Source organism: Lontra canadensis, unplaced genomic scaffold (genome assembly GCF_010015895.1).
Source record: "Lontra canadensis isolate GAN:19392208 unplaced genomic scaffold, GSC_riverotter_1.0 scaffold99, whole genome shotgun sequence".
In the NCBI taxonomy this organism is placed as follows: Eukaryota; Metazoa; Chordata; class Mammalia; order Carnivora; family Mustelidae; genus Lontra; species Lontra canadensis.
The window spans coordinates 2493985-2520638 of record NW_022631093.1 but is presented as its reverse complement, the minus strand read 5'-3'; the positions used below and the strand labels follow the sequence as shown (position 1 = coordinate 2520638).

Genomic DNA, 26654 nt, shown 5'->3' with positions numbered 1-26654 from the left:
ATTGATGTAGAATTATGTTCATTGTTTATTAAATGAAATAAGAATTATATGTGTAATAATTTTTGCATGTTTATGACTATATGTGACTCCTTACAGCATTGTTTATTTCAAGGGAGTGAAATTGCTGGTGACTTTGAATTTCTACTTTGTATTAGCCATATTAGAGTTTTTGAGTGATGAGTATTGCTTTTATAGTTGGAAAAACAAAACCATTGAGGTTTATCTCTTTTGAAGAATGCATAGGTGGAAGAATACTCCTAATTCACACTTACAGGAATAGCCAAAACATTTACTGAGGGCCAAGAAAGAAGATACAGCTAAACAGGGAGACGTCCTATTTCTCATGTATGAAAACTGCATATTCACATTTCCATTTTCTGGTGTTTAGCTTATGAGAGTTGAGTATTAGTTGTTACATTCTGATGTTAATTGAGTTAGTTGTATCTAATTCTTATCTATATCCTCAGCACCTCAGCAATTCTACTTCTGAATTTACCCTAAAGAAATAGTGAAGTGGGGCGACTGGGTGGCTCAGTGGTTTAAAGCCTCTGCCTTCGTCTCGCGTCATGATCTCAGGGTCCTGGGATTGAGCCCCGCATGGGGCTCTCTGCTCAGCAGGGAGCCTGCTTCCTCCTCTCTCTCTGCCTGCCTCTCTGCCTACTTGTGATCTCTGTCAAATAAATAAATAAAATCTTTAAAAAAAAAAAAGAAATAGTGAAGTGATCAGTCATATTACAAATGTTGTGTTCCATCTACTTACTCTCATGTTACAGCAGTGATGGAAATTCCTCCAAGTTCTTGGGCAAAGATCTACCTCATTTGTTTTAATAAACTATGGCTTTTTTTTTTTTAAAGACTTTATTTATTTATTTGACAGAGATCACAAGTAGAGAGGCAGGCAGAGAGAGAGGGGGAAGCAGTTTCCCCATCAAACAGGCAGCCCGATGTGGGGCTCGATCCCAGGACCCTGAGATCATGACCTGAGCTGAAGGCAAAAGCTTAACCCACTGAGCCACCCAGGCGCCCCAATAAACTATGGTGTTTTGTTTTTGTTTTTGTTTTTGTTTTTGTTTTAAATTTTATTTATTAATTTGACAGAGAGAGAGATCACAAGTAGGTAGAGAGGCGGTGGCGGGGGAGGTGGGGGCCTGCAGGAAGCAGGCTCCCTGCTGAGCAGAGAGCCCAATGCGGGGCTTGGTCCCAGGACACTGAGATCTTGACCTGAGCCTGAAGGCAGAGGCCCAACACACTGAGCCACCCAGGTGCCCCTAAACTATGGTTTTAATAAACTATTGACTCTTTTTTTTTCTATTCTTGGTCATTTAATTATTTTCAATTATTTTACCACTAACAACAGTTTGTCAGTAAACATCTTTGTAACTTATGGAAATGTAAGCCATAAGCTTATAGGGTATAGCCCTGCAAGTAAGCCTGCTGGGTTGAAGGGCTTTTGGACTTTTTCTGAGTTTGAAACACCACTTAACCATTTTAATGACTATGTCATTTTAGAGATTTTATTTATTTGAGAGAGAGAGAGAGAGAGAACACTCAAGCAGCATGAGGGGCAGAGGGAGAAGCAAAGTCCCTGCTGGACATGGAGCCCAGTGCGGGCCTGGATTCTGGGACTCTAGAATCACCACCTGAGCCGAAGGCAGATTCTTAACCAACTGAGCCACTCAAGTGCCCCAATGACTCTGTCATTTTAGAAAAATACTTGGTTCTTAACTGTTATTATTAAATAGAACATTTTATTTTATTAATTTTCAAATTATTTTTATTTATTTTTTAAAGTAATTTCTATACCCAGTGTGGGGCTCCAGCTCACAACCCTGAGATCAAGAGTTCCCTACTCCACCAACTGAGCCAGCTAGGCACCCTTAGAACTTTTTTTTTTTTCTTCAGATTTTATTTGTTTGACAGAGATCACAAGTAGACAGAGAGGCAGGCAGAGAGGGGGAAACAGGATTCCCGCTGAGCAGTGGGCCCAATGCGGGACTCCATCCCAGGATCCTGGGATCATGAGCTGAGCAGAAGCTTTAACCCACTGAGCCACCCAGGCGCCCCACCCTGAGAACATTTTTTAAAAAAAATATTTTAATTTATTTGAGAGAGAGAGAGATCATGAGCACAGGAGGGTTAGAGGGAGAAGCAGACTCCCCACTAAGCAGGGAACCCCTTGCAGAACTGGATCCCAGGACCCTGGGATTATGAACTGAGCTGAAGACAGACACTTAAAATTAACTGAGCCACCTGGGTGCCCACCTCTGGAACTTTTTATATAAAACATTCTTTCTCATTGAATTTGACTTGTTACCTGTTAAAATCCCATGTATCTTTGATTTATTTCTGGCTTCTAATTTGAAGATCATTTTGTTGATTTCTTGTTGTAGTACCATGCTATTTGGATAATGATGATGGTTTTATATATTAATATCTGCTATGACAAATTCTTCTTGTTCTCTCTCCAGTACTAAGTATATGATAGGTGCTTATTGCATAGTTGTTAAATTAACAAATAGACTTAATAAATATTAAATATTAAATCTTTCCTTAGTTAAATTTGGCAAGCCTATTTACTTTAGGGAAGCTGAAGCTTGGCGTGTTGCTGGTGTCCCCTGCTAACCAAGAATGGTATTACACATTTTAAAGTGTAATACACAGTTAAGTATAGGAGGAGTTGAGAATTGGATGATCACTTTAAACATGGAGATAGGAAGGGACACATGTTAGACATGACAGAAATACTTTAGGCCCTGAGAAGAGACAGTTTGATAATAAATCCCAAGCCTGAAAAATGCTAGAAAGTACCCGTAGTGCTCTACTATATAACCTTTATAACTCTTTTCCTTCTTTTATTTAAAAAAATTTCAAACCTGTAATATCGTGTATGTTCATATTCCCTTCACGTGTATATACCATTTATCAGTATTTTTGCCATAATTGTTGCAGCTGCTCCACTGTTCTCTTGTCTGTCTTCTCCCTCCTTCCTAATCCCCCCACCCTCTCTGCATGCAAGCACATACACATATACTCTCCCTCTCTTTCTATCATTCACTTACTATCTACACATACTAGATCTGTATTCAGATGGGTGCTGAACCATTTGAGAGTTGCAGATCTGATGATGACATTTCATCCATGTATGTTTTGTACATCCTGAGAACCCAGAACATTCTCCTGTATAACCAAATAGAATTATCATAGTTCAAAAACTAAACGTTTGATAAGATTATCTGAAATACCATTCATATTCAGATGTCCCCAAGTTTCCCTATCATACCCTTCACAACCAGTTTTTTCTCCCCAGATCCAGTATGTACATCATGCATTGCCTTTAGTTGTTGTCTCTCCCTAGCCTCTTTTTTGGTTTGTTTTCATGATACTAGCATTTTTGAAGAGTCCAGGCCAATTTTTGCAGACTTAAGGTTGTCCACTTATTCCTGATTAGAGTCATTTAAATTTTTAGCAGAAAGAATACCTAGATGGTGATATATCTTTAGTGCATCTCATCAGAAGACATCATGTCATTTTATCCCTTATTGGTAATGTTAAGTTTGATTGCTTGATTAAGGGTATTGTTTACTGCTCTTCTCTATTTTAAAGGTTTTTTTCTAATAGTCTGTGGCCTGATACTGAAGATTCCATTTCCCCCAACTTTTTGCCCAGTAGTTTTAGCATTTATTGATGATTTTTTTCTATAGATGATTCTTGTCTCAATTATTACTTTAATAGTCACAAAAAAAGTGATTTTCTAATTCTTTTATTTCTTCTGCATTTATTAGTTGACATTCTTCTCTAAAGAAGGACATTTACTCCCTGCTTTTTTTTCTCTTTTATTTTTTGCTGTTATCACTCTGAATTCAGGGATTTGTGTTTTTTGGAGCATTTTTATCTGTTTTTTAAGATTGTATTTATTTATTTGAGAGGAAGAAAGAGAGCGTGCACGAGAGAGCGAGCATGCGTGTGCACACCAGAGCACAAGAGCAAGGTGAGGGAGAAGCAGACTCCCCGCTGAGCAGGAGCCCCCCCATGCGGGGCTCAATCCCAGGATGCTAATATCTTAACCTGAGCCAGAGGCGGCGGCTTAACCTACTGAACCACCCAGGTGCCCCTGGTTTGTTTTTTTTTTAACAAGGCTCCACACTCAACATGGTGCTTGAACTCGTGACCCTAAGATCAAGAGTAGCACGCTCTACTGACTGAGGTAGCCAGGGGCCCCTCAGGGACTTTTTTTACTCATTTGGTTATATTCCATTCTTGTCTTTATTTTGATGCTCATGTTTCCAAATCTGACTGGTGAGAGCACCTTCAGGCTGGTTGGCATGCCCTTTTGATGCTGTCATCTGTTGTGCATTTTCTTGCTGTTAAGATGTTTTAAGATCTCTTTGTACTTCCTCTGCTGCAGTCTTGGATTGAACTATTTCTTCAAGAAGTCCTATTCCACTTTAGTAAGAAATGATATTAGGAATCAGAATTTGGGTGCTGTGGCTGCTTCCTTCTTCTAGTATGTTGCTGCTCCTAGACTCTTTCATTGTATAGAAATGGAGAGTGTGTCTCTGTCTGTCTGTCTTGATCAGTAGACAGATTGATAGGTAGAGATTTTTTAAAAATATAAGCATGTGTTCATATACTACTTCTAGGTCCTAATCCCCAAAGGTTCTTTTTCTCCCTATTTCTTTGTATATTTGTACCTCTCCTCTCTCATAGTAACATACCTGGATCCCCCAGAATCTCAGTATATTTACTCATTTGCTTCTTTTGTAGCAATGAAATTGCTATACCATTATGCTACACCATAGAATGTTCTTAATGTATCAGCTTAACGTAAGTACTTGATGGGTACTTGAAACAGTTTACTGTAGGTAATTAAAAATTTTTAGGTGGAGAACTCTCCTTTCTACTTGTTAATACTCTTTTAAAAATTATTTTTTTGGTCAGTCCCACGGATTTTGTTTTAATGTAGCAATTAGCTAATTTTAACCAAATTCTTTTTCAGTATTGCAAATGTCCTGAGGGAAATGCTATGAAATAGGTTTGTCTATACAACAAAGATATACTTCAAACTGGCTTATTTAAATTTTATGTTAATTTTAGGGGAGCTCAAATTGATTAATGGAATTATTAACTTGGGGGAAACTATCTTTTTTTTTTTTAAGATTTTATTTTTATTTATTTATTTGACAGACAGAGATTACAAGTAGGCAGAGAGGCAGTCAGAGAGAGGAGGAAGCAGGCTCCCTGCTGAGCAGAGAGCCCGACTCGGGGCTCCATCCCAGGACCCTGAGACCATGACCTGAGCCGAAGACAGAGGCTTCAACCCACAGAGCCACCCAGGCGCCCCGGGAAACTTTATCTTAGGTAGAGATACTGATGTTTAAAGACACGGGAGAAAAATATGAATCTGATAAATTAGATGTGAAAATAAGGTAGATCAGAAAAAAAATTAGAGAACGAGAGCTACCCACCTGGGAATTAGTTCTTATAAATAGTCATTTAATTTTATTTTTAAGATTTAATTTATTTATTTGACAGAGAGAGAGAGAGAAATGGTGAGAGAAGAAATAAGCAGGGGGCATGGGAGAGGGAGAAGCAGGCTTCCCCCTGAGCAGGGAGCCATACGCAGGGCTTGAACCCAGGACCTTGGATTCATGATCTGAGCTGAAGGCTGGCGCTTAACTGAGCCACCCAGGCGCCCCAGCACTCATTTAATTTTTGTTTTTCTTCTTGGCAGTCTTGTTAAAAGGAAATACTCAGATGACTTTCATTGTTTAAGAAAAGAAAACACTTTTTTATTGGATTGTAGGAGGAATTTTATTGTGGGAATCGTATCTATTTCTACAAAAAATGTACAAGTGTTTCTTGCATGATTATTTTAGTGCTCTAATTAAATCATAGTTTAAGGAAGGTGTTTCATTTTTTAAGGAATTGAATGTAGGAAATATAAGGAAATTAGTATTTTATATACTCCTTAGACTCTTAGGATACAAATAACGTCATATGTAGCAGCACCAGATTGTAGAGGTCTATCTGAAACCTGATTGTTAGTGATATACATTTATTAGTTGGTTCAAGTGTACTGGAGGGTTATATAGCTTCTTTGGTTTTACTCTGAATACCAAAGTGTAGATTTTTTTTAGTATTTATTAAAGAAGGAATCAATCATACTTTTAAAAAAGATTTATTTATTTATTTTAGTGAGGGAGAGAGCATGAGTGTGCAAGTGGGCATGGGGAGGGGAGAGAGGGGCAGAGAATCCCAAGCATAAGTAGGGCACGTTTCACGAACCTGAGCTTGGATATCCAACTGACTGAGCCACCCAGGCACCTTGAAAGAATCAAATACTTTTTATGCTTCTTTAAAAAAAAAAAAAATAAATAAATTATTTATTTATTTATTTATTTATTTAAGAGAGAGAGAGAGCACGAGAAGGGGGAGGGTCAGAGGGAGAAGCAGACTCTGCTGAGCAGAGAGTCTGATGCGGGACTCGATCCCAGGACTCCAGGATCATGACCTGAGCCAAAGGCGGTTGCTTAACTAACTGAGCCACCCAGGCGCCCCACTTTCTGTGCTTCTGTATGGTGCTAAGTACCAGGGAGACCAAAGAAAGCACATACTATTTCAGTACCTCAAAATAGCTTATATTCTTGTCTAAGTTTATTAGAATATTATACAAATAGAAAAATCTGAATATTCATTTGGAACACTTAAGATTTTATTTATTTATTTGACAGAGATAACAAGTAGGCAGAGAGGCAGGCAGAGAGAGAGGAAGGGAAGCAGGCACCCTGCTGAGCAGAGAACCCAATGCAGGGCTCCATCCCAGAACCCTGAGATCATGACCTGAGCCAAAGGCTGAGGCTTTAACCCACTGAGCCACCCAGGGACCCCTAGAATATTTTTTAAATACTAAATTGCTTTGATAGTAAATTTTTATTTTTGAATGTTCACTTGCACTGTTCTAACCACATAAAAATTCTCAAGAATATATTGGTTTTGGTGTCCATTCTTTTTTTTTTTTTTTTAAGATTTTATTTATTTGAGAAGGAGAGGGTACATGAATGGGGTAGGGGTTAGCGAAGAGGGTCAGAAGGAGAGGAAGAAACAGACTCCCCACTGACCAGGGAGCCCTTACACGGGCCTCAGTCCCAGGATTCTGAGTTCAGGACCTGAGCCCAAGACAGTCCCTTACCTGACTGAGCCACCCAAGAGCCCCTGCTATCCATTCTGACTTTACAATTACAATTTCTTTCCAATCTTGATTTATTTTAACTTTCTGAATAGATTTATGAATCATAAGGCTAGAAATGCTCAGCAAGTATAACCTCGTTTTTTCCCTTCGTATCCAACAGAACTCTCCGCATCCCTATTCCCCACACCCGCCTCCCCAAACAAAACCAAGGTAAATGGTTTACTCTCTCCAGGGAAGAATGTTGCTGGAGTCCCTGGCAATCCCTTATCCCAGGGTTCAACAACCTTTTTCATTATTATCCGTTTAACCATAAGTCCCTGATGCTATAAAGAAACTATCTTCTTTGGTTTGTTCTTAGTGAAAATATGACATGCTGTAATGTTTATAGAAATGACACCCTTATTTTCCCCTCCATTCCAAAAGACTTTCTTTTTCAGTACAATTTCCACTACTATTACTAACCCAAGTTTATTCTAGATTCTATTACTGAAAGCCTCAGTTTTGCCATTTATTGAGGTATTAATTGAAATATTAATGTATTTAGAGCAGAAATGTCGTTTTTTAGGGTATCTAGAGCAACAGCAAAGCTGAGGTCAAACTGCCATAAGGATGGACACCAAGGAAGCTGTGTTTGGGACAAAAAGAAATCAAGATAAGGTAGATGCAAAGTAGAGAAAAAGCATTGGACCCTGGGGGGGTGCGGGGAGGGAGTGGTAGGTGGGAGTGGGTTTGTACCCCTCTAATGGCGAAGAATAGTTAGATTTCTGAAGAGGAAGCCATGAAAGGCTTATAGGAAATCTTAAGGATTTGGGTTTAAGTACTACCTTCCATCTATCTGAATGTATAAGTTTTAACTCACTTTTAGCCAGCTGAATACTTTAAAAACTGGTAAGGTTAAATGTTTCAATGGGGTGGATCCTTCCTACTACTGTGGGCTAGTGTTTAGTATCTCAATAGTTGTGCAAGACACTACTGGTATTAGTTGGTAAAACCATTACCGGTACCCAGCTTCAGCACTAATGTCTGTTACTGTCGAAGTCGGAAGGGAATCTCCGAATGAAACATTAAACTCACAAAATGAGTACAGAACGTTTAATTTTAACTCTCCTTTTTGTGATACAAATATTGTTTCTCTTCTTAGCAACATGAACCGTGAAGACCGAAATGTGCTGCGTATGAAAGAACGGGAAAGGCGGAATCAGGAAATTCAGCAGGGCGAAGACGCCTTCCCACCTAGCTCTCCTCTCTTTGCAGAGCCGTACAAAGTTGTAAGTAGTCCTGTGAATGGTTTTTCCCTCAACAGTGTGACATTTTTGCTTTTCAAGTGTTTAAACTTGAATTTTTATAGTAGAAAAGGAGTTACTCTCATATATGCGATTTAACATTTTTCCTTTGCTGTAAATAAGAATGTACGTTTTGGGGTAAACTTATCATTAGAGTATAACATACATATAGGAAAGTATACAAAACGTGTGTTTCAGCTGAAAGAATTTTCACAGCATGAACAACCTTATGTAATCAGTTCCCAAATCAAGAAACAGTATTATAAAGCATCCTAAAGTCATCCTCAAACCCAAACTTCCTCCCCTCCCTCTGTTGCTATTTTATATTCTTGAAAATGTAGTCTGAATTAGTTCAGACATCGATCTCTACATCCCAGGCTCTACCACTAACCCTGGGTAGACATTTCACCTTTCTGAATTAAATTAAAATTTTATAAATGGGTATGCATTGTGTACTGTTTCCTGGGTTCTTTTGGGTATAAAGTCAATCAAAGACAAATATTTCAGAGATTCTTTTGTTTCTCCCTTATTTCTTGCCATTTGCTTTCTTAGTTTACTAAGTATTATCAGTGACTACTACTAACTTTGAATAAAATGTATCTTCAGTACGAGTCTGGTTCCTTTTTCTGTTTTATACTAAATTATCTGACTTTCTTTTTATGGGGGCTTAATGAACAATATCCAATTTAGAGTAAAAATTAGTTGTCAAAGATTTTCATTAAAGTGAACCAATTGCTATTTTTGTAACTGTCATTGTACTTGATTTGGGATTACATAAAACACTGAATGATAACACTTTTGACAACTAACATGGCTGTAGTGGCCACAAGTGTCTCTGATGTTTGATTTGGCTTTGGATCGTTTGATATTCCCTTACATTTTAAAGGCTTGTACTGTGTATAATGGAATTGCAGCAGTAATGGCCATTGTTGGTTTACGGTGTGAGACTGAGAGTGCGTTAGACTTTTTCTGATAATATAAATATAACAGCATATTCTAAGTTTACCCTTAATAACATTTGGTGTTTGTAGAAGCTATTTATGAGATCTGTAAAAGCCATTTTTTAAAAAATTTTATTTATTTATTTACTTATTTGAGAGAGAAAGAGAGACAACACAAATGAAGGGGAGGGGCAGAGGGAGTGGGAGAAGCAGACTCCCCACTGAGCTGGGAGCCCAGCGTGGGACTTGATCCCAGAACCCTGGGATTAGGACCTGAGCCAAAGGCAGATACTTAACCGACTGAGCCACCCAGGCACCCCTATTAAAACTATTTTAAAAAGTTTTTAAGGATTTTCATTTAAAGGCAGTTAGTTACACTGACATCATTTATATGCATGTAACACCAATCACACAAACCTGGGGTTTGGGATTAGAGATTAAAGGCATTCCAAAAAAACCCCCAGGAGTTTGATCCAGAATGTTTAAGTCATACTACCATTTATTTTGTAATTACATTGTAATGAATTAGATTTGATTCCTGATCTTGATATCGTCTACGAATTACTATATATTTCCCACTCTTGTTTAATAGGGGTCAGACTGATTTTCAGATAATCTAAAGTCGTCATCTGTTCATGCCAACCTCGAAATATGTAGTGGCTCTGTCTTGATTTTTTTCTTTAATACAATTAGTAAGCTTACTCTCTTCCATGTTTGTGAGCATGAAAGAGTCCTAAAGCTTGTAGTTGTCTTGGACTTTCTTATTATCCAAGAATGATTTTTTAAACTTACAGTCTGTACCATTAACTTCAAAACTTGGAGTGTTTCTTGGTCAGAGTTAATAGAATGAATATTTGACACTTATCAGTGGGATTTTCCATTCTTAATTTGTTGTTGAATTTTAATTAGTCACAGTAACAAAAGGAATTAAAATTTTTTAAAAAGTCATTTGGGTATAACATGTTTCATTAAATTTTTGTTTCTCCTTTTAACTATAACATTGAACTCCAAGAATATGTTTTCCTGCGTTGCCAGAATAATGAGTGTTGGCTAATCTGCTCACCTACAACTTAACTACATAAAGGCACATTACTTTTCCCACTTTTTAAAAGACTTTTTTACTACTGTTTCAATATATTTATTGGTGAAATTTGTTTTTTTCTCCCCCTCCTGGAATCTTTTGTACATACTTCTCAGTGTCCCATAGGATATTTGTGTTTTTGCATGAATTTTTTCACTTTCAGTGCATTTTTTTCACTATAAAAATTATATTTGGGGGCGCCTGGGTGGCTCAGTGGGTTGAGCCGCTGCCTTCGGCTCGGGTCATGATCTCAGGGTCCTGGGATCGAGTCCCGCATCGGGCTCCCTGCTCAGCAGGGAGTCTGCTTCCCTCTCTCTCTCTGCCTGCTTCTCTGTCTACTTGTGATCTCTCTCTGTCAAATAAATAAATAAAATCTTTAAAAAAAATTATATTTGGAGTTTGCTTTTGAGATTAACCTTAATATATAAGATGAGGCCTCCCTTTGAAAAGCCCCTTTGCATTTGAAGTTTGGAAAGTCCATTTAGAAGCATCTTTCATTTCTTTTTTTTTTAATCTTTTATTTCCAGTTCTGCTAATTGTATCATTTTATTTTACAATTTTTTATAGACTAGCAAAGAAGATAAGCTATCAAGTCGTATTCAGAGTATGCTTGGAAACTACGATGAAATGAAGGATTTCATAGGAGACAGATCTATACCAAAGCTTGTTGCAATTCCCAAGCCTACAGTACCACCAACAGCAGATGAAAAATCTAACCCAAATTTCTTTGAACAGAGACATGGGACCTCTCATCAGAGTAGCAAATGGACTCCAGTAGGACCTGCACCCAGTACTTCTCAGTCTCAGAAACGGTCCTCAGGGTTGCAGAGTGGACACAGTAGCCAGCGGACCAGTGCAGGTGGCAGTGGTGGCACCAGTAGTAGTGGCCAGAGGCATGACCGTGACTCATATAGCAGTAGTGGAAGCAGTGGTCGGAAAAAAAGCCAGCATGGATCGGAACACTCCAAATCACGCTCTTCCAGCCCTGGGAAACCACAGGCTGTTTCTTCATTAAGCTCCAGTCATTCCAGGTCTCATGGGAATGATCACCATAGCAAGGAACATCAGCGTTCCAAATCACCTCGGGACCCTGATGCAAACTGGGATTCTCCTTCCCGTGTACCTTTTTCAAGTGGGCAACATTCAAATCAGTCTTTCCCACCTTCATTGATGTCAAAGTCCAGTTCAATGTTACAGAAACCCACTGCCTATGTGCGGCCCATGGATGGGCAAGAGTCCATGGAACCAAAGCTGTCCTCTGAGCACTACAGTAGCCAATCCCATGGCAACAGCATGACTGAACTGAAGCCCAGTAGCAAAGCACATCTCACCAAGCTGAAAATACCTTCCCAACCATTGGATGTAAGTTACACATTTAGAGCCTTTAAAAAAAAATTTATCCATTTATTTTAGATAGCAGGAGGAGGGGCAGGGGGAAGGGGAGAGAGAATCTCCTGCCACCCCAGGATCTGGACCTGAGCCAAAATCAGGAATTGGCTAATAAACAGACTTGAGCCACCCAGGAGCCCCTTAGAGCTTTTAATGTTATGACTCTGTGAAGCAGTTTACTGTGAAATTATAATTGAACTTGAATTTTGTCTGTTTAATAATAAGGTATATATAAGTTTTAAAAAAAGACTTGTCATTGACTCTGAGGTGGATCAGTAGACCTGTTCACTTCCCCTGTTGGGCAATAGAGAACATGTCATTCACTGTTTTGAACTATTCAGATGACAGGTCAGTTATAGAATAAAAGCATGATCTGTGAAATCAATACGTTAGATTTACTCCTTTTGATTTTATGAAGGAATATGTCTTGTGTTCTTTTGTTTAAAAAATTAACTTGTATTCTCATTGTGATACCATGAATGTGATGTGGGCTGTGGTTAATTAGAGTAAATATTGGGATTTTGGGGGGGGTCCATCAAGATGGTAAATGTTATATGGTTTGGATGCCATGAGCTTTTTCTCTGTTTACACTTAAAGGTTTGAGACAGCTGCTCTAGATTCATAGTGGTGGTTTGACACTTAAAGTATTAATAACTGCATATCAAAGCATCAGAGTAACTAAAGAAATTGAATAGTTGCTGTGAAATAGTTTAAGTTTTATCTTCTAAAATAAAAAAAAATTTAAATGGTGTTTGTAACTGAAAGTCATAGTTCATAGCTTAAAATGGTGGTGGAAGGGATCAAGAATAGGTGAAATGCTATTTTAAGAACATTTAAACATTTTTCCTTTGGCCTTGGGAAACTCATTGTTCGTGGCAGTTGTCATCTAATTACTCCTCTGAGGAGAACAGTGAAATGATTGTTCTTTCTTCAAACAACTTGATCCTTGGAGATAGACTTGAGTTCAAACTCTAGCTCTTCAATTCCTGATTGTGCTTTAGCATAAACAACTTTTCTGTGATTCAAGGAAAGCTGTGTAAAATGTCTACCATATTCCAGACAAGTATTCTTTCAATAATGTTGGTTTTATTCTCTTTGTTAGTTTATGTGAAACAATGTATTTCAGTATCATGGTATATTTTTCTATCAGTAAACTCAAATTTTTGACAAGTTGCTCCACCTGCAAAATAACGTTTAAAAATTTATTTCTAATCTAAATATAAGAGAGATAAGATTTTTCAAAACCTTTGATAAATACAAAGTTCTTTAAATCCTTTATAATTGGTGACTAAAATTTTTTAGAGCTTGAAAAATTGGCATTTAAGGAAATTTGTCAAAAGATTAATGAATATTGTGGTTTAGAATAGTGAGATCATAATTATGTCTTTAAATTTAATTCATTTTCTAATAGTTTCATTGAATCTGTGCAACAAATGATAAAAATCTAATAATAAATGACCCCAAATCTAATGTGTGTTTATTTTCCTCTTAAGGCATCTGCTTCCGGTGATGTGAGCTGTGTGGATGAAATTCTTAAAGTAAGTCATTGTTATTGTTTTAATACTTTCTGTCTTTTTTGTTTATGATGCTCTGGTATCTTCTTGTCCTCTTCCCCCCTGATATTTCTCAAAGGATCTAGGGCAGCAGATTGCTTACATGTGAAATGTCATTATGTCTATAAAAAGTAATTGACTCTGTTACGCTTATTTTCATATTTAGTTTCTGAGTCATTGGGTTTGTTTACTACCTGCCCTCAAAGAACTGGTTTTGTTTGTTTTTCATTTTTAAGTAAATCAAATTCCAGTCATCATAGTTTGCCTTGAAAAGAGGAAGAAAGCAAATACAACAGTACTTTGTAAGGCTTATTAGTAATTACCAGTCAAACAATTTCATTGAAAATAGCTTGCTTTGTAATTCGTTTATATCTACTGGTCAGTTCCTACAATGAAAGACCTCCTCTGAATACTGCTCATTTTGACTGTTGGATGGAATATGTTTAAAATCAACACATGACCAAAATGTGTGTTCCTCTTTTGGGAAAAGAGAAAGTTGTCAGCTGTAAAAAGGGAAGGTCTAGTGGATTAGTGAGTGACAGTGACTGCTTTTGGTTCAGTAGAGAAAAACCGTCAGTCACGTATTACTTGTAATTTTTGCCTAAGCTCCTGATTTTTTGTGTCTGTATCTGCATTTCACTGTGGATACTTCTGAAAGACTAATGTATTGCTGCTTCTACTTCATTCTCTCCTTTCTTTCTTCAGCCCAGCACAGTCTCTCATTTGTCTCTGTCATTTTGCTGAAGCTGTTTCGCTAAGCTCATGGTCTCCCTTCACTGAGGGCTTCATTTGAGTTCTCAGGCTCTTTCTACTGTTCTCAAGAATTTTTAGTTTTTCCTTCTAGAAACCTCATTCTTCCTTCCTTGACTATTATTATGCTTCACTGTTTTTATTTCCATCTGCCTTTCTTATCTCTCGTTCTCTGCCTTTTGGGAGCGTTGGTGTCTTCTCTTTTAAATATGGGTCTTTTTTCTAGCTTCTCTGTTTTTTTCTGCTCTGTCTTGATTTTCCTTTATTGTTACAGCTTCACCTGTTAACTCTTCAGTCTTTCTCATCTCTTTGGCCTCCTCTGAGTTGTGGTTTATGTCTCTTCCTTGCTGTGTGTCCATTTGTGTATCTCCTTGCTTCTTTAGACTCAACATATCTAAAAGCAGAATTATCAGACCTTCGTCTCTTAGTAGTACTACCAGTCTTCTGTGCTTCTCAGTGTAAAATCCTAAATTTCTCTCATGCTCTGTTTAATCACAAAACTGCATGTACGGTTTGAATTTTCTTTGAAAATACATTCCTTTATTTCCATTTCTGCCACCTTGAGCTTCAAGAATTGCAATCTACAGTCCTTGCTTTGCTCATCTGTCTTTTGCATTGCTGGCAGATTCTTTAATCCACTGTCTTCATAAGTTAATTTCTGTTTTCGAAATTTCAGTGGCTCTCTCTCTGAGCCCCATAGAAAAAATAGTGTCCAAGTTCAACATTCTAGACCTTTCACAGACCGCTTCTACCTCTCTCACTATTAATTCTCCACTTTTGTCAAATTGGTTTCACTAAGCCCTACATTTTCTTGCTCTTGTATCTTTTTAAAAAACTTTCATGAACTATATTTCTCCTTTGTCTTTAGTCATATACAGATTCTGTTTTTTCTTAGAATCCCAATGAAATCTTTCTTTCCTCTATGTCAGACCATCAGATTACAATGATAACTCTTTCCTTTGAATCTCATATAGAATGCATTTTTCAGTTCCCATGTATATAAAAAGTGTAATGGAGCTTTATCTTTTCTCTTTGGATCCTCAAGGATACATGGCATTGTAATACCTGGAAGAATTTTAGGTATTCTCACATTTAATTATCTCTTTGATGGTACTGACCATTTAGTCTTCATTTTATATATACAGGGCTTGGTACATGGCCTTGGGTGTAACAGGTGCTCAGTCATTTAACGATGGAGTTAAATAGATTGTCTATTAAAAGTACTTTGGTATTTGAGATGTAAAATGCCAACACTGAAAACCTAGAGTGTCTGAGTTTGTTTCCTTTCCCTGTATGCAGTGCATAAGGAACTGCAGGTCCAAATTGCCTTCATGTTTTCTTGAGATTTGTAGTCATACTGTTTCTAGGAACTCCATCATAAACTTAAAGAAGAAAATTTTAATCTAAAAATGGTAACCATTTATTGTAAAAGAGTAGTTCACAGCCTGCCTGTGTCAAGCTCTTTGGATACAGTGGTGATAATGATAGTGTTGCACTCTTTGAGCTGACATTCTTGCTAGATATTGGAAATAATCAACTATTTAATATTATTTCAGAAAGCAAAATGCTGTGAAAAAATAAAAGTATTGTAAGTAGATAAAGAGCAATTACAGTGCAGGTGGCTATTTTATGAAGTCCCCGTAGTAGAGACTGTATCAGGTGCCCAGTTCTCTTTCCCCTTCTGTCATTCTGTTGTCGAGAGGTAGCCAGAGATTTTTTTCATGCATATTTTTTCATGTAAAGACATTGACTAGGGCATAGACTATGATTTCTGTTTATCACTTTACAGTATATTGTGGACAACATTTCATATCAGTAGTTAAATTTCTCATTTTACTGTCTGCTTGGTGTCCCATTGTATGGCTGTTTGGTAATTTATTTAATTATTTTGTGCTGTTGGATATTTAGGTTGTTTCTGTTTTTTAAATGTAGGCCCCTTGAACATGTATCTTTATGTAGCTGTGTGGGTATAGCTAAAGAGTAAATTCCTAAAAGTTAAACTACTTTTACTAAACTACTTTTAATTTATTGTATTTTCTCAGTCTACCTAATGGCTTACTTTGAACTAAATGCCAGAAATAAAACACTCCTTCTTTATTCTAAATTTGATATCTCTCTTTCCCCTGCTCCTTTAACATAAACATTGTGATCTTATCCAAATCTCCACTTGAACATAGTTGGCATGTGATTAAAATTCACTAAATATGTGAATGAAATCATACTTACAGCCTTGCTTGTCTGTCTTCCTTCTCATGGGCTTTTGATATCTCTCTTCTGGTTTCCTCCACCTGACTAAAAACTTCTATCAGCCATTGAGCTCTGCAGCCAGACTTCCTGAGATGAAATTTGGTGTCCATTTGTGTCCACAAATGTTTGGCCTTTAATAAATAGCTTCTGTGTTTCAGTTTCATCCTACATAGAGTTAGAATAATAATGGCATCTACCTCCTAATATCATTATGAGTACTAAATGAGTAACAGACCTGTAAAACAACACAGTATCTGGCCCATTAAAGGTACACAGTAAATGTTAGCTCCTTTTCTTATTATTACCTGCCCCTCCCGCTCTCACAGCATGCTTTTCTTCAGTAGCATTTTACTGTGTGTACCTTGTATTTCATTGTAGGCTGATTTCTATGGCGATTAACAGGTTTCATCATCTTAGCTCCACGCTCCTTGAAACCAGGGAATGTATATTATTTATCTATTTCCTGCCCCATAGTGCCTTGCACACAGTTGTGCTTACTTAATATTTATTGATTAAATATGTATACTTTTGGAGGACCTATCATGAAACCAGCATTTATAATACAAATCTGGTTTTTAGCTATGTAATTTGTATCCTTGAACTGGTTGAAAACAAACTGTAATAATTACATTTCAGGAGATGACGCATTCATGGCCTCCCCCTCTAACGGCTATTCATACACCATGCAAAACAGAACCTTCCAAATTTCCTTTTCCAACTAAGGTAAGTAAATAACATGTGTCTTTGATACTGTTAGAAAACTCTATAAATGGCTTGACTAAAATCACATGAATTCAGAGTTGTCTTGCCATTCTCATTCTAGTGAGAGACAGACAATAAATACATAATTTCAAATAGTGATCATTACTATGAAGAAAATAAAACAAGATAATGGAATCAAGAGCGACTTGGATTAAGAGGTTCTTGAAAAAGTTTTGAAGGCAATTGGGAAGAGAATTTAAAAGTGTCAATGTTTGTTTTGGTGTTATAGGCTACAGGTGGTAAGGGTTTCTCAAACTCTTATCTGAGGAACCCCTTTCCATTGGACATAGCCGTCATACTGATGTGTGTGGAAAGAGGTTCCTCAGACAATGGTTCAGGTTCAGCTACAATCAGCAGATGTGCTTTTTTTTTTTAAACATTAATTTATATTTACATGAATAATAGAAGAATATATTCTTCTTGTGGAAGTTTGACCAGGACCCCTAATAATAGCCTTTCCCAGCGTTGTCTCCTCCATCTCAGCTCCATGCATACCTTTGCAAGTCTTTTTACATGCATTTGCAAACATACATATGTGATCATTACATGTAAGCATTCTCTCTTTGACTTTATTTCTGCCCAGATGTATTGTTCTGGATTTTTAATCAGCAACAGGTCTTAGAGACCATTCTATAGTTACTCTTTATTATATATAGATAATAGATTACATATAGGCGTATTTCATTTCTTTTATATGCATCCATAGTATAAATGTATTTTAGTTGAATTATTTCCCTTTGGTATTTAAGTTGTTGTCAAGTTTTCATTTCCATAAATATTACTTGTGTGGGTATCTTTTTCATGCCTGTGAGTTTCATCGTCATTAGTTTCGTGCATATGAGTTTTTTTTGTGTAAAGTAGGAAGTAGAATGGTTGAGTATTGAGATGGTATATTTAATATATTCTCAAATTCCCTCTTTATTGGTTGTACGAGTCAGTACTCCCACTTGTTTTCCCCCTGATTCCTCACATGCACATCACCATTTGTTATTTGAAGCACCAGTCTTCTGAATGCAGAATGGCGTTTCATTTCTTAGATTGCTAGCTAGCTTTATCATCTTTACACATTTGTCCTCCATGTTACTTCTCTGTAGCTGAGTATACCTATTTCCTTTGGTCTTGGGGTTACATCTTTCACCTAATGAGTTTCAGGAGGATTTCTTTTTGTGTTCTTTTGTTTGAATTCTGGATTCTATTAATTTCTTCTGCGTGCTATAAACACATTTCCCAGTTAGAGTCCTTTTAAGTATTATGGTCTGGAAGATTTTAATTTTGATGAATAAGTAGATGATTCTCTCCTATGAAGCTACTTTTTAATGTCTTTTAAAGAAGCTTTTCCCTTCCCTAGGATCATAAGCATACCCTCCTATTTTTTTACTTTAATGTAATTACAATTTTGTTTTCTGTGTTTATCTTTAGCCCAATTTATTTTTGTGAATAATGTGAGGTAGGCATGTAACTTTCTGCCTGTATGTGTGCCATCACACTCTTATACTTTTAAAATCAACCTATGCTCACCTAAAAAACGTACAGTTGGAATTTGGTAGGTATATATACCTGTGTAACCACCACCCTAATCAAGAATTAGAATATTTCTGTGGCGCCTGGGTGGCTCAGTAGGTTAAGCCTCTGCCTTCGGCTCAGGTCATGATCTCAGGGTCCTGGGATCGAGCCCCGCATCAGGCTGTCTGCTCAGTGGGAAGCCTGCTTCCTCCTCTCTCTCTCTGCCTGCCTCTCTGCCTGCTTGTGATCTCTGTCTGTCAAATAAAAAAAAAAAAAAGAATATTTCTGTCACCGCCCAAAAGTCCCCTTGTGGTTCTGTGCAGTCTACCTCACCTCCACCACTGGCCCCCTCATAGTTACTAAGTTGTTCTATGTCAGTATAGATAAGTTGTTCTTTTTCTAGAATTTCATGTGAATGGAATCCATACAGTATGTACTCCATTTGTGTATACGTTTGCCTTCTTTTGCTCAGCATATACTTTTTTGGAATTCTTCTATGTTCTATTGGTAATTTGTTCTTTTTTATTCCTGAGTTCCTCTTTATTTGTATTGTATGAAAATATCAACATTTGTGTACCCAGATACCTATTGATGAACTTTTGGGGTTTTTTCCAGATTTGGGCTAAGAAGAGAGTATCTGTAAATATTCACTAAAAAGCCTTTATGTAAACTTAAGTTTTATTTTTTCAAGGATAAATATTGGGTTATATGGTAAAAAGTAGAATTGCTCAGTCATGCATTGAGTTTGTACTACACTAAAAACTATTTTCCTGAGCTACTCTGTCATACTCCTAGCTCGCTCTGCTCCCATCCTTGTGTACATTTGGTATTACCAGTTTTTTTAGTTTTGGCCATTTTCCTGGGCACATAAGGGTATCTCATACTGCTTTCAGTTTGTGATTCCTTGATGACTAATGACGTTGAACCTCTTCTTATGACCTTATTGACCATTCCTCTTTTTTAATATCTGTTCAAATCTTAGGACTTGTGTGGGGGGGGGCGTGTGGGGTGGTGGTGGTGGCGGCATCAGGATTAGGAGATGTTACATGTAATTTTCTTGTCTTTGGTTTTGGTATCAGGGTAGCTCTGGCTCTTTAAAAGGAGCAGGGAAATGTTCTCTTCATATATGTTTACTGAACTGGTGTGTGGAATTTAGTTTCAGTTCTTCCTTGAATGTGTTTGTTGTTGTTGTTGTTGTTGTTGTTTTTTAAGATTTTTTATTTATTTGAGAGAGCGAGGGACAGCAAGACGGAGCGTGGAGTTGGTTGGGAGAGGCAGACTCCTTACCAACCAGGGAGCCTGACACACAGGGCTCCATCTCCAGACTCTGGGATCATGACCTGAGCCAAAAGCAGATGCTTAACCCACTGAGCCACCCAGGCACCCTTTGAATGTTTTAATATACTTCAACAGTGATGCCATCTGGGCCCGTAATGTTCTTTATTGAAAGTATTCGATTATAAATTCAAGTTTTTCAGTAGATATAGCTATTCAGATTTTCTGTTCCTTGTGTCAGTCTTGTAATTTGTTCATTTCATCTAAGTAGTCAAGTTCATTGGTATAGAGTTACTTATAAAATAAATACTTATTCTTTTAATGTCTGTAGGATCTCTAGTAAAGTCGTTTTCCCCCTGAAATTGGTGATTTGTATTTTCTCTCTTCATTTTCTTTGATTAATCTAACTAGAGTTTTGTCAGTTTTATTGATCATTTCCAATAATTACCTTTTAATTTTTTCAGTTTTCTGTTTCCTTGGTTTTTCCTTTATTGTGGTTGTTGCCTTTTTTCTACTTATTGTGGGTTTCATTTACTTTTCTTTTAACTTCTGAGATGGAGGCTTAGGTCATTAATCGTAAACATTTCTTGTTTTCTGTATTTAAAACTATCAGTTTCCCTCTGAGCCCTGCTTTAGGTGTATCTCACAGATTGTGATATATTGTGATTTTATTACCACTTAGGGTATGATATTTCCTTATTCCCTGTGTGACTTCTTCCTTGACCCATGGAAGCATGTGGTTTCATTTTCAAATATTTGAGGATTTTCCATTCTATTACTGATTCTAATTTATTATATTTGAGAATATAAGCTGTATAATTTGTTTTTAAAAATTTATCTTGGGACGCCTGGGTAGCTCAGTTGGTTAAGCCGCTGCCTTCGGCTCAGGTCATGATCCTGGGGTCCTGGGATCGAGTCCCGCATCGGGCTCCTTGCTCGGCAGGGAGCCTGCTTCCTCCTCTCTCTCTGCCTGCCTCTCTGCCTGCTTGTGTACTCTCTCTCTCTGACAAATAAATAAAATCTTTAAAAAAAAAAATTTATCTTAATGTTTTATGGCCAGTTGCCATGTATACTAAATAGAATATGTTCTTTTTTTAAAAAAAAGATTTTATTTATTTAATAGAGACAGAGAGAGTGAGTGAGTGAGCACAAGCAGGGAGGAGGGGCATAGGGAGAGGAAGAAGATCTTGACTGGATCTTTTGTATCTAGCATGATGTTTTAAAGTTTCATTCATGTTATGTTACCAGTATTTTCCATTTTATAGCTAAATATATTCCATTTTATGATTATATCACATTTTGTTTATCTCTTTACCAGTTCACTGACGTTTGGGTTGTTTTCAGTTTGAGGCTATTATGAAAATTGCTGCTGTAACATTAGTATTGAGATGTGTTTTTGGTTCTCTTGGTTATTCCACCTAGGAGTATGATTCTTGGGTCATATAGTAACTTGAATCTTTTGAGGAACTGTCTGATGGTTTCCCACAGTGTTTGCTACATTCTGTATTCCCACCAGCAGTGTATGAGAGCTCCAGTTTCTTCAAATCCTGGCCAAGTTGTTGTTATCCTTCTTTTTGAATAAAGATATTTTAGTGGCTCTGAAGTGGTTTATCATTGTAGTTTTGATATTAATTTCTCTGATGGCTAATGATGTTGACACTATTTTCATGGGTTTATGGGCCTTTGTATATCTTATTTAGAGAGAGATCTATTTAGATATTTTGCTGATTTTTAAATTGGGTTGTCTTTTTATCATGAAGTTGTAGTGTTTGTATATCTCAGAGTCCCTTATCAGATGAACAATTTGCAAAAATTTTCCCCCATACTGTGAGTTGTCTTTTTTGCCTTTTTTTTTTTTTTTTAAGATTTTATTTATTTGAAAGAGAGTGTGTATGTGCATAAGGCAGGAGAGGGGCAGAGAGAGGGCCAAGCCGACTCCTTCCTGAGCAGGAAGCTGGACATGGGGCTTGATCCTTCTCTCCTTATCCTCACTTGTTCTTTTTTTTTCTCTCTCTCTGTCAAGTAAATAAAATCTTAAATTTTTCTTTTAAAGATTTTATTTATTTATTTGACAGACAGAGATCACAAGTAGGCAGAGGCAAGTAGAGAGAAAGGAAGGGAAGCAGGCTCCCCGCTGAGCAGAGAGCCGGATGTGGGGATCCCAGGATGCTGGGATCATGACCTTAGCTGAAGGCAGAGGCTTTAACCCACTGAGCCACCCAGGCACCCCAAATCTTAAATAAAAAAAAATTCCAGTGTAATCAACATAGTGTGCTGTATTAGTTTCAGGTATACAGTATAGGGATTCAGCAGTTCTGTACATTACTCAGTGCTTGTCTTAAGTGTACATACACTTAAACCCTTTCACCTATTTTACCTATCCACCCCCCCTCCTCTGGTAACCATCTGTTCTCTATATTTTAGAGTCTCTGTTTTTTTATTTGTCCCCTTTTTCCTTGTTCATTTGTTTTCTTAAATTCTACATAATGGGTGAAATCATGCAGTACTTTGTCTTTCTCAGACTGACTGACTTCATTTAGTGTTATACTCTAGATCCATCCATGTTGCAAATGGCAAGATTTTATTATTTTTTATGGCTGAGTAATATTTGTGTGTGTGTGTTTGTGTCTGCATGTGTGTATCACATCTTATTCTTCCATTCATCTGTTGATGGATACTTGGGTTGCTTCTGTAATTTGGCTACTGCAAATAATCCTGTAGTACACATAGGGGTGCTTGTATCTTTTCGACCTAGTATTTTCATATTCTTTGGGTGAATACCCAATAGTGCAATTACCAGTACATAGGATAGTTCTATTATTAATTTTTGGAGGAAACTCCATACTGTTTTCCACAGTGATGGCACCAGCTTATGTTCCCACCAACAGTGTATGAGGGTATTTTTTCTCTGTATCCTCGCCAACACTTGTTGTTTCTTGTGTTTTTTATTTTAGCCATTCTGAGAGGTGGGAGGTTGAGATCTCATTGTGGTTTTGATTTGCATTTCGCCGATGATGAGTGATGTTGAGCATCTTTTCATGTGTCCGTGGACCAACTGTATGTCTTCTTTGAATAAATGTATGTTCTTGTCTTTCATCCACTTTTTAAATTAGGTTATTTGCTTTTTTGGTGTTACGTTGTATAAGTTTTTTATATATTTTAGATACTAACGCTTGTTGGATATATCATTTGTACTTATATTCTCCCATTCATTAGGTTGTCTTTTTGTTTTATTGTTTTCTTTGCTGTGCAGAAGCTTTTTATTTTGATACAATCCTCACAGTTTATTTTTACTTTTGTTTTCCTTGCCTAGAGACATTCAGAAAAATGTTGCTGTAGCCAGAGAAATTACCGCCTGTGCTCTTTCTAGGATTTTTATGGCTTCAGGTCTCACGTTTAAGGCTTTAATCAATTTTGAGTTTATTTTTGTGTATAAAATGAAACTGGTGTGAAAGTGGTCTATTTCATTCTTTTGCATGTAGCTGTCTAGTTTTCCCAACGCCATTTGTTGGTGAGACTTTTTTCCCATTGCATATTGCATATTCTTTTTTTTTTTTAAGATTTACTTATTTATTCTAGAGAAAGAAAAAGTGTGCAGGAGTAGGGGTAAGGGAAAGAATCTCAAGCAGACTCCCTGCTCAATGCAAAGCCTGATGTGGGACACAGCCTCACAACCCATGAGATCATGACCTGAGCTGAAACCAAGACACGCAACTGACAGAGCCACCCAGGCGCCCCCCTCTCATGCACCCTTTGTTGTAGATTAATTGACCATATAATCATGGGTTTGTTTCTGCATTCTCTGTTCTCTTCCCTTGATCTATATATCTTTTTTAGTGCCAGTGCCAAACTGTTTTGATTACTACAGCTTTATGGAGCATATCTTGAAATCTGGGATTTTGATACCTCCAGTTTTGTTCTTCTTTTTTTTTTTTTTTTAAAGAATTTATTTATTTGACAGACAAAGATCACAAGTAGGCAGAGAGGCAGGCAGAGAGAAGAGGAAGCAGACTCCCCAAGGAGAAGAGAGCCCGATGCAGAGCTTGATCCCAGGACCCTGGGATCATGACCTGAGCCGAAGGCAGAGGCTTTAACCCACTGATCCACCCAGGCACCCCAGTTTTGTTCTTTTTTAAGATTGCTTTTCAGGACCATTTGTAGTTCCATACAAATTTTAGATTATTTGTTTTAGTTCTGTGAAAAATGGGGTTGGTATTTTGACAGGCATTGCATTAAATCTGTAGATTATTTTTCATAGTATGGATGTTTTAACAATATTTGTTTTCCTAATTCATGAGCATGGAGTTTCTTTTCATTTGTTGGTGCTGTCTTCAGTTTCCTTCATCAGCTTTCAGAATAGTTTTCAGAGTACAGATCTTTCACTTCCTTGGTTAAATATATTCAGGTATTTTACTATTTTTGGTATAATTATAAAGGGGATTGTTTTCTTAATTTTTCTTTCTGCTACTTCCTTTTTAATGTATAGAAATGTAACAGATTTCTGTATCTTAATTTTGTATCTTGCAATCTTACTGAATTCATTTATTAGTCCTAGGTTTTGGTGGAATCTTCTACAATTTTCTATATATGGTATCATGTCATCTGCAAATAGTTAAAGTTTGACTTCTTCCTTACCGATTTGGATATCTTTTATATCTTTTTTTTTTTCTGATTGCTGTGGCTAGGACTTATAGTATACTGTGTTGAATAAAAGTGGTAAGAGTAGACATCCTTATCTCCTTCATGATCCTAGGAGGAAAGCTTTTAGTTTTTCCCATTGAGGATGATGTTACTGTGTGTTTTCCATATAGGGCCTTTATTATGTTGAGGTATGTTCCCCCTAAACCTACTTTGTTGAGGATTTTTTTATCATAAATGAATGTTGTAATTTGTCAGATGCTTTTTCTGCATCTTTTGAAATGTTCATATGGTTTTTATCTTTCCTCTTGTTGATGTATCCCAAATGTTTACTTATGATCCTTTATAATGTTTTCTTCCTATGGTCTCTGCCCTTCCCATCCCTAGGCAACCACTAATCTGATTTCTGTCACTATATAGTAGTTTGCATTTTTGAGAATTGCGTGTAAATAGAATGATAATACATGTATTCTTTTTGGTTTGTTTCTTTCATTTAGCACAATTACTATTTTTTTTTAAATATTTTATTTATTGGGGCACCTGGGTGGCTCAGTGGGTTAAGCCTCTGCCTTTGGCTCAGGTTATGATCTTAGGGTTCTGGGATCAAGCCCGTCATTGGGCTCTCTGCTCAGCAGGGAGCCTGCTTTCCCCCCTCTCTCTGCCTGCTTGTCTGCCTACTTGTGATCTCTCTGTCAAATAAGTAAATAAAATATTTAAAAAAAAAAGATTTTTTAAAAATTTATTTGAGAAAGAGAGCATGAGCTATGGGGAGGGGCGAAGGGAGAGGGGAAGCAGACTCCCTCCTGACCAAGGAGCCCCACATGGGGTTAGATCCCAGGACCCTGAGGTCATGATCTGAGCCGAAGGCAGATGCTCAGCCGACTGAGCCACACGGGCACCTCTCACTCAGCACAATTATTTTGAGAGTCATCTACATTGTCAAATGTATAAATCATTCTATCTTATTGCTAAGTAGTATTCAATTTCATAGTTATAGCACAGTTTATTTAGCCATTCACCTACTGATGAACATTTGGGCTCTTTCTGGTTTTTAGTTAAATAACGCTGCTATGAATTTTTGTGTACAAGACGGGGTACCTGGGTAGCTCAGTGGGTTAAAGCCTCTGTCTTCGGCTCAGGTCATGGTCCCGGGGTCCTGGAGTTGAGCCCTGCATCGGGCTCTCTGCGAAGCAGGGAGCCTCCTTCCCTTCCTCTCTCTGCCTGCCTCTCTGCCTACTTGTGATCTCTGTCTGTCAAATAAATAAATAAAATCTTTAAAAAAATAAATCTCTAAATATTTGTGTACAAGTCTTTGTATGGGCACATGCTTTTATTTCTTGTAAGTAAATACCTTCAAGCATAGGGTGGATATACATTTAACTTCTAGGAAAATCTCATACTGTTTTCCAAAATGATTGAACCATTATATATTCCTATGATAGATGAGATTTTCAGTTGCTCCACATACTTATTAGAGTTTGGCATGGTCAGTCTTTTTTATTTATATATTTATTTATCTTAAAATGATTTTATGTATTTATTTGACAGAGATCGCAAGTAGGCAGAGAGGCAGGCAGAGAGAGAGGGGAAAGCAGGCTCCCCACTGAGCAGGGAGCCCGATGTGGGGCTCAATCCCATGACCCTGGGATCATGACCTGAGCCGAAGGCAGAGGCTTTAACGCACTGAGCCACCCAGGCGTCCCATGGTCAGTCTTTTTAAATTTCAGACCTTTCATCAGTTGTGTAGGAGTGCTCCATTTGTTTTTAATTGACATTTCTCTATGACAGTTGATGTTGAAAACCTTTTCATGTACTTGGCATTTGTGTATCTTCTTTGGTGCACTATTTAAATCTTTTGCCCATCTCTTACCGGATTATTGTCCTCTCCATTTTTTAAAAAAAGATTTTCTTTATTTGAGAGAGTACAAGGAGAGGGAGTAGCAGAGGGAAAAGGAGAAGCAGCAGGCTCCCCACCGAGCAGAGAGCCCAACATGGGGCTCGATCCCAAGACCCCAGAGTCATGACCAGAGCCAAAGGCAGATG

General features: G+C 37.4%; 1 protein-coding gene across 3 annotated transcripts in view; it reads left to right on the top strand.

Moving 5' to 3' along the window:
* The window catches only part of AFF4 (AF4/FMR2 family member 4), an 88014-nt gene that overhangs the window by 23670 nt on the left and 37690 nt on the right, over nucleotides 1–26654 (top strand). The window contains exons 2-6 of one of the 3 annotated variants that reach the window (XM_032837590.1): nucleotides 7755–7846; nucleotides 8331–8457; nucleotides 11062–11856; nucleotides 13377–13421; nucleotides 17070–17156. In XM_032837590.1, coding sequence (XP_032693481.1) covers nucleotides 8335–8457; nucleotides 11062–11856; nucleotides 13377–13421; nucleotides 17070–17156 — 1050 coding nt within the window. In that variant the 5' untranslated portion in view covers nucleotides 7755–7846; nucleotides 8331–8334. The remainder of the gene's footprint in view (nucleotides 1–7754; nucleotides 7847–8330; nucleotides 8458–11061; nucleotides 11857–13376; nucleotides 13422–17069; nucleotides 17157–26654) is intronic. The other 2 variants (XM_032837589.1, XM_032837591.1) reach the window with 2 other exon arrangements.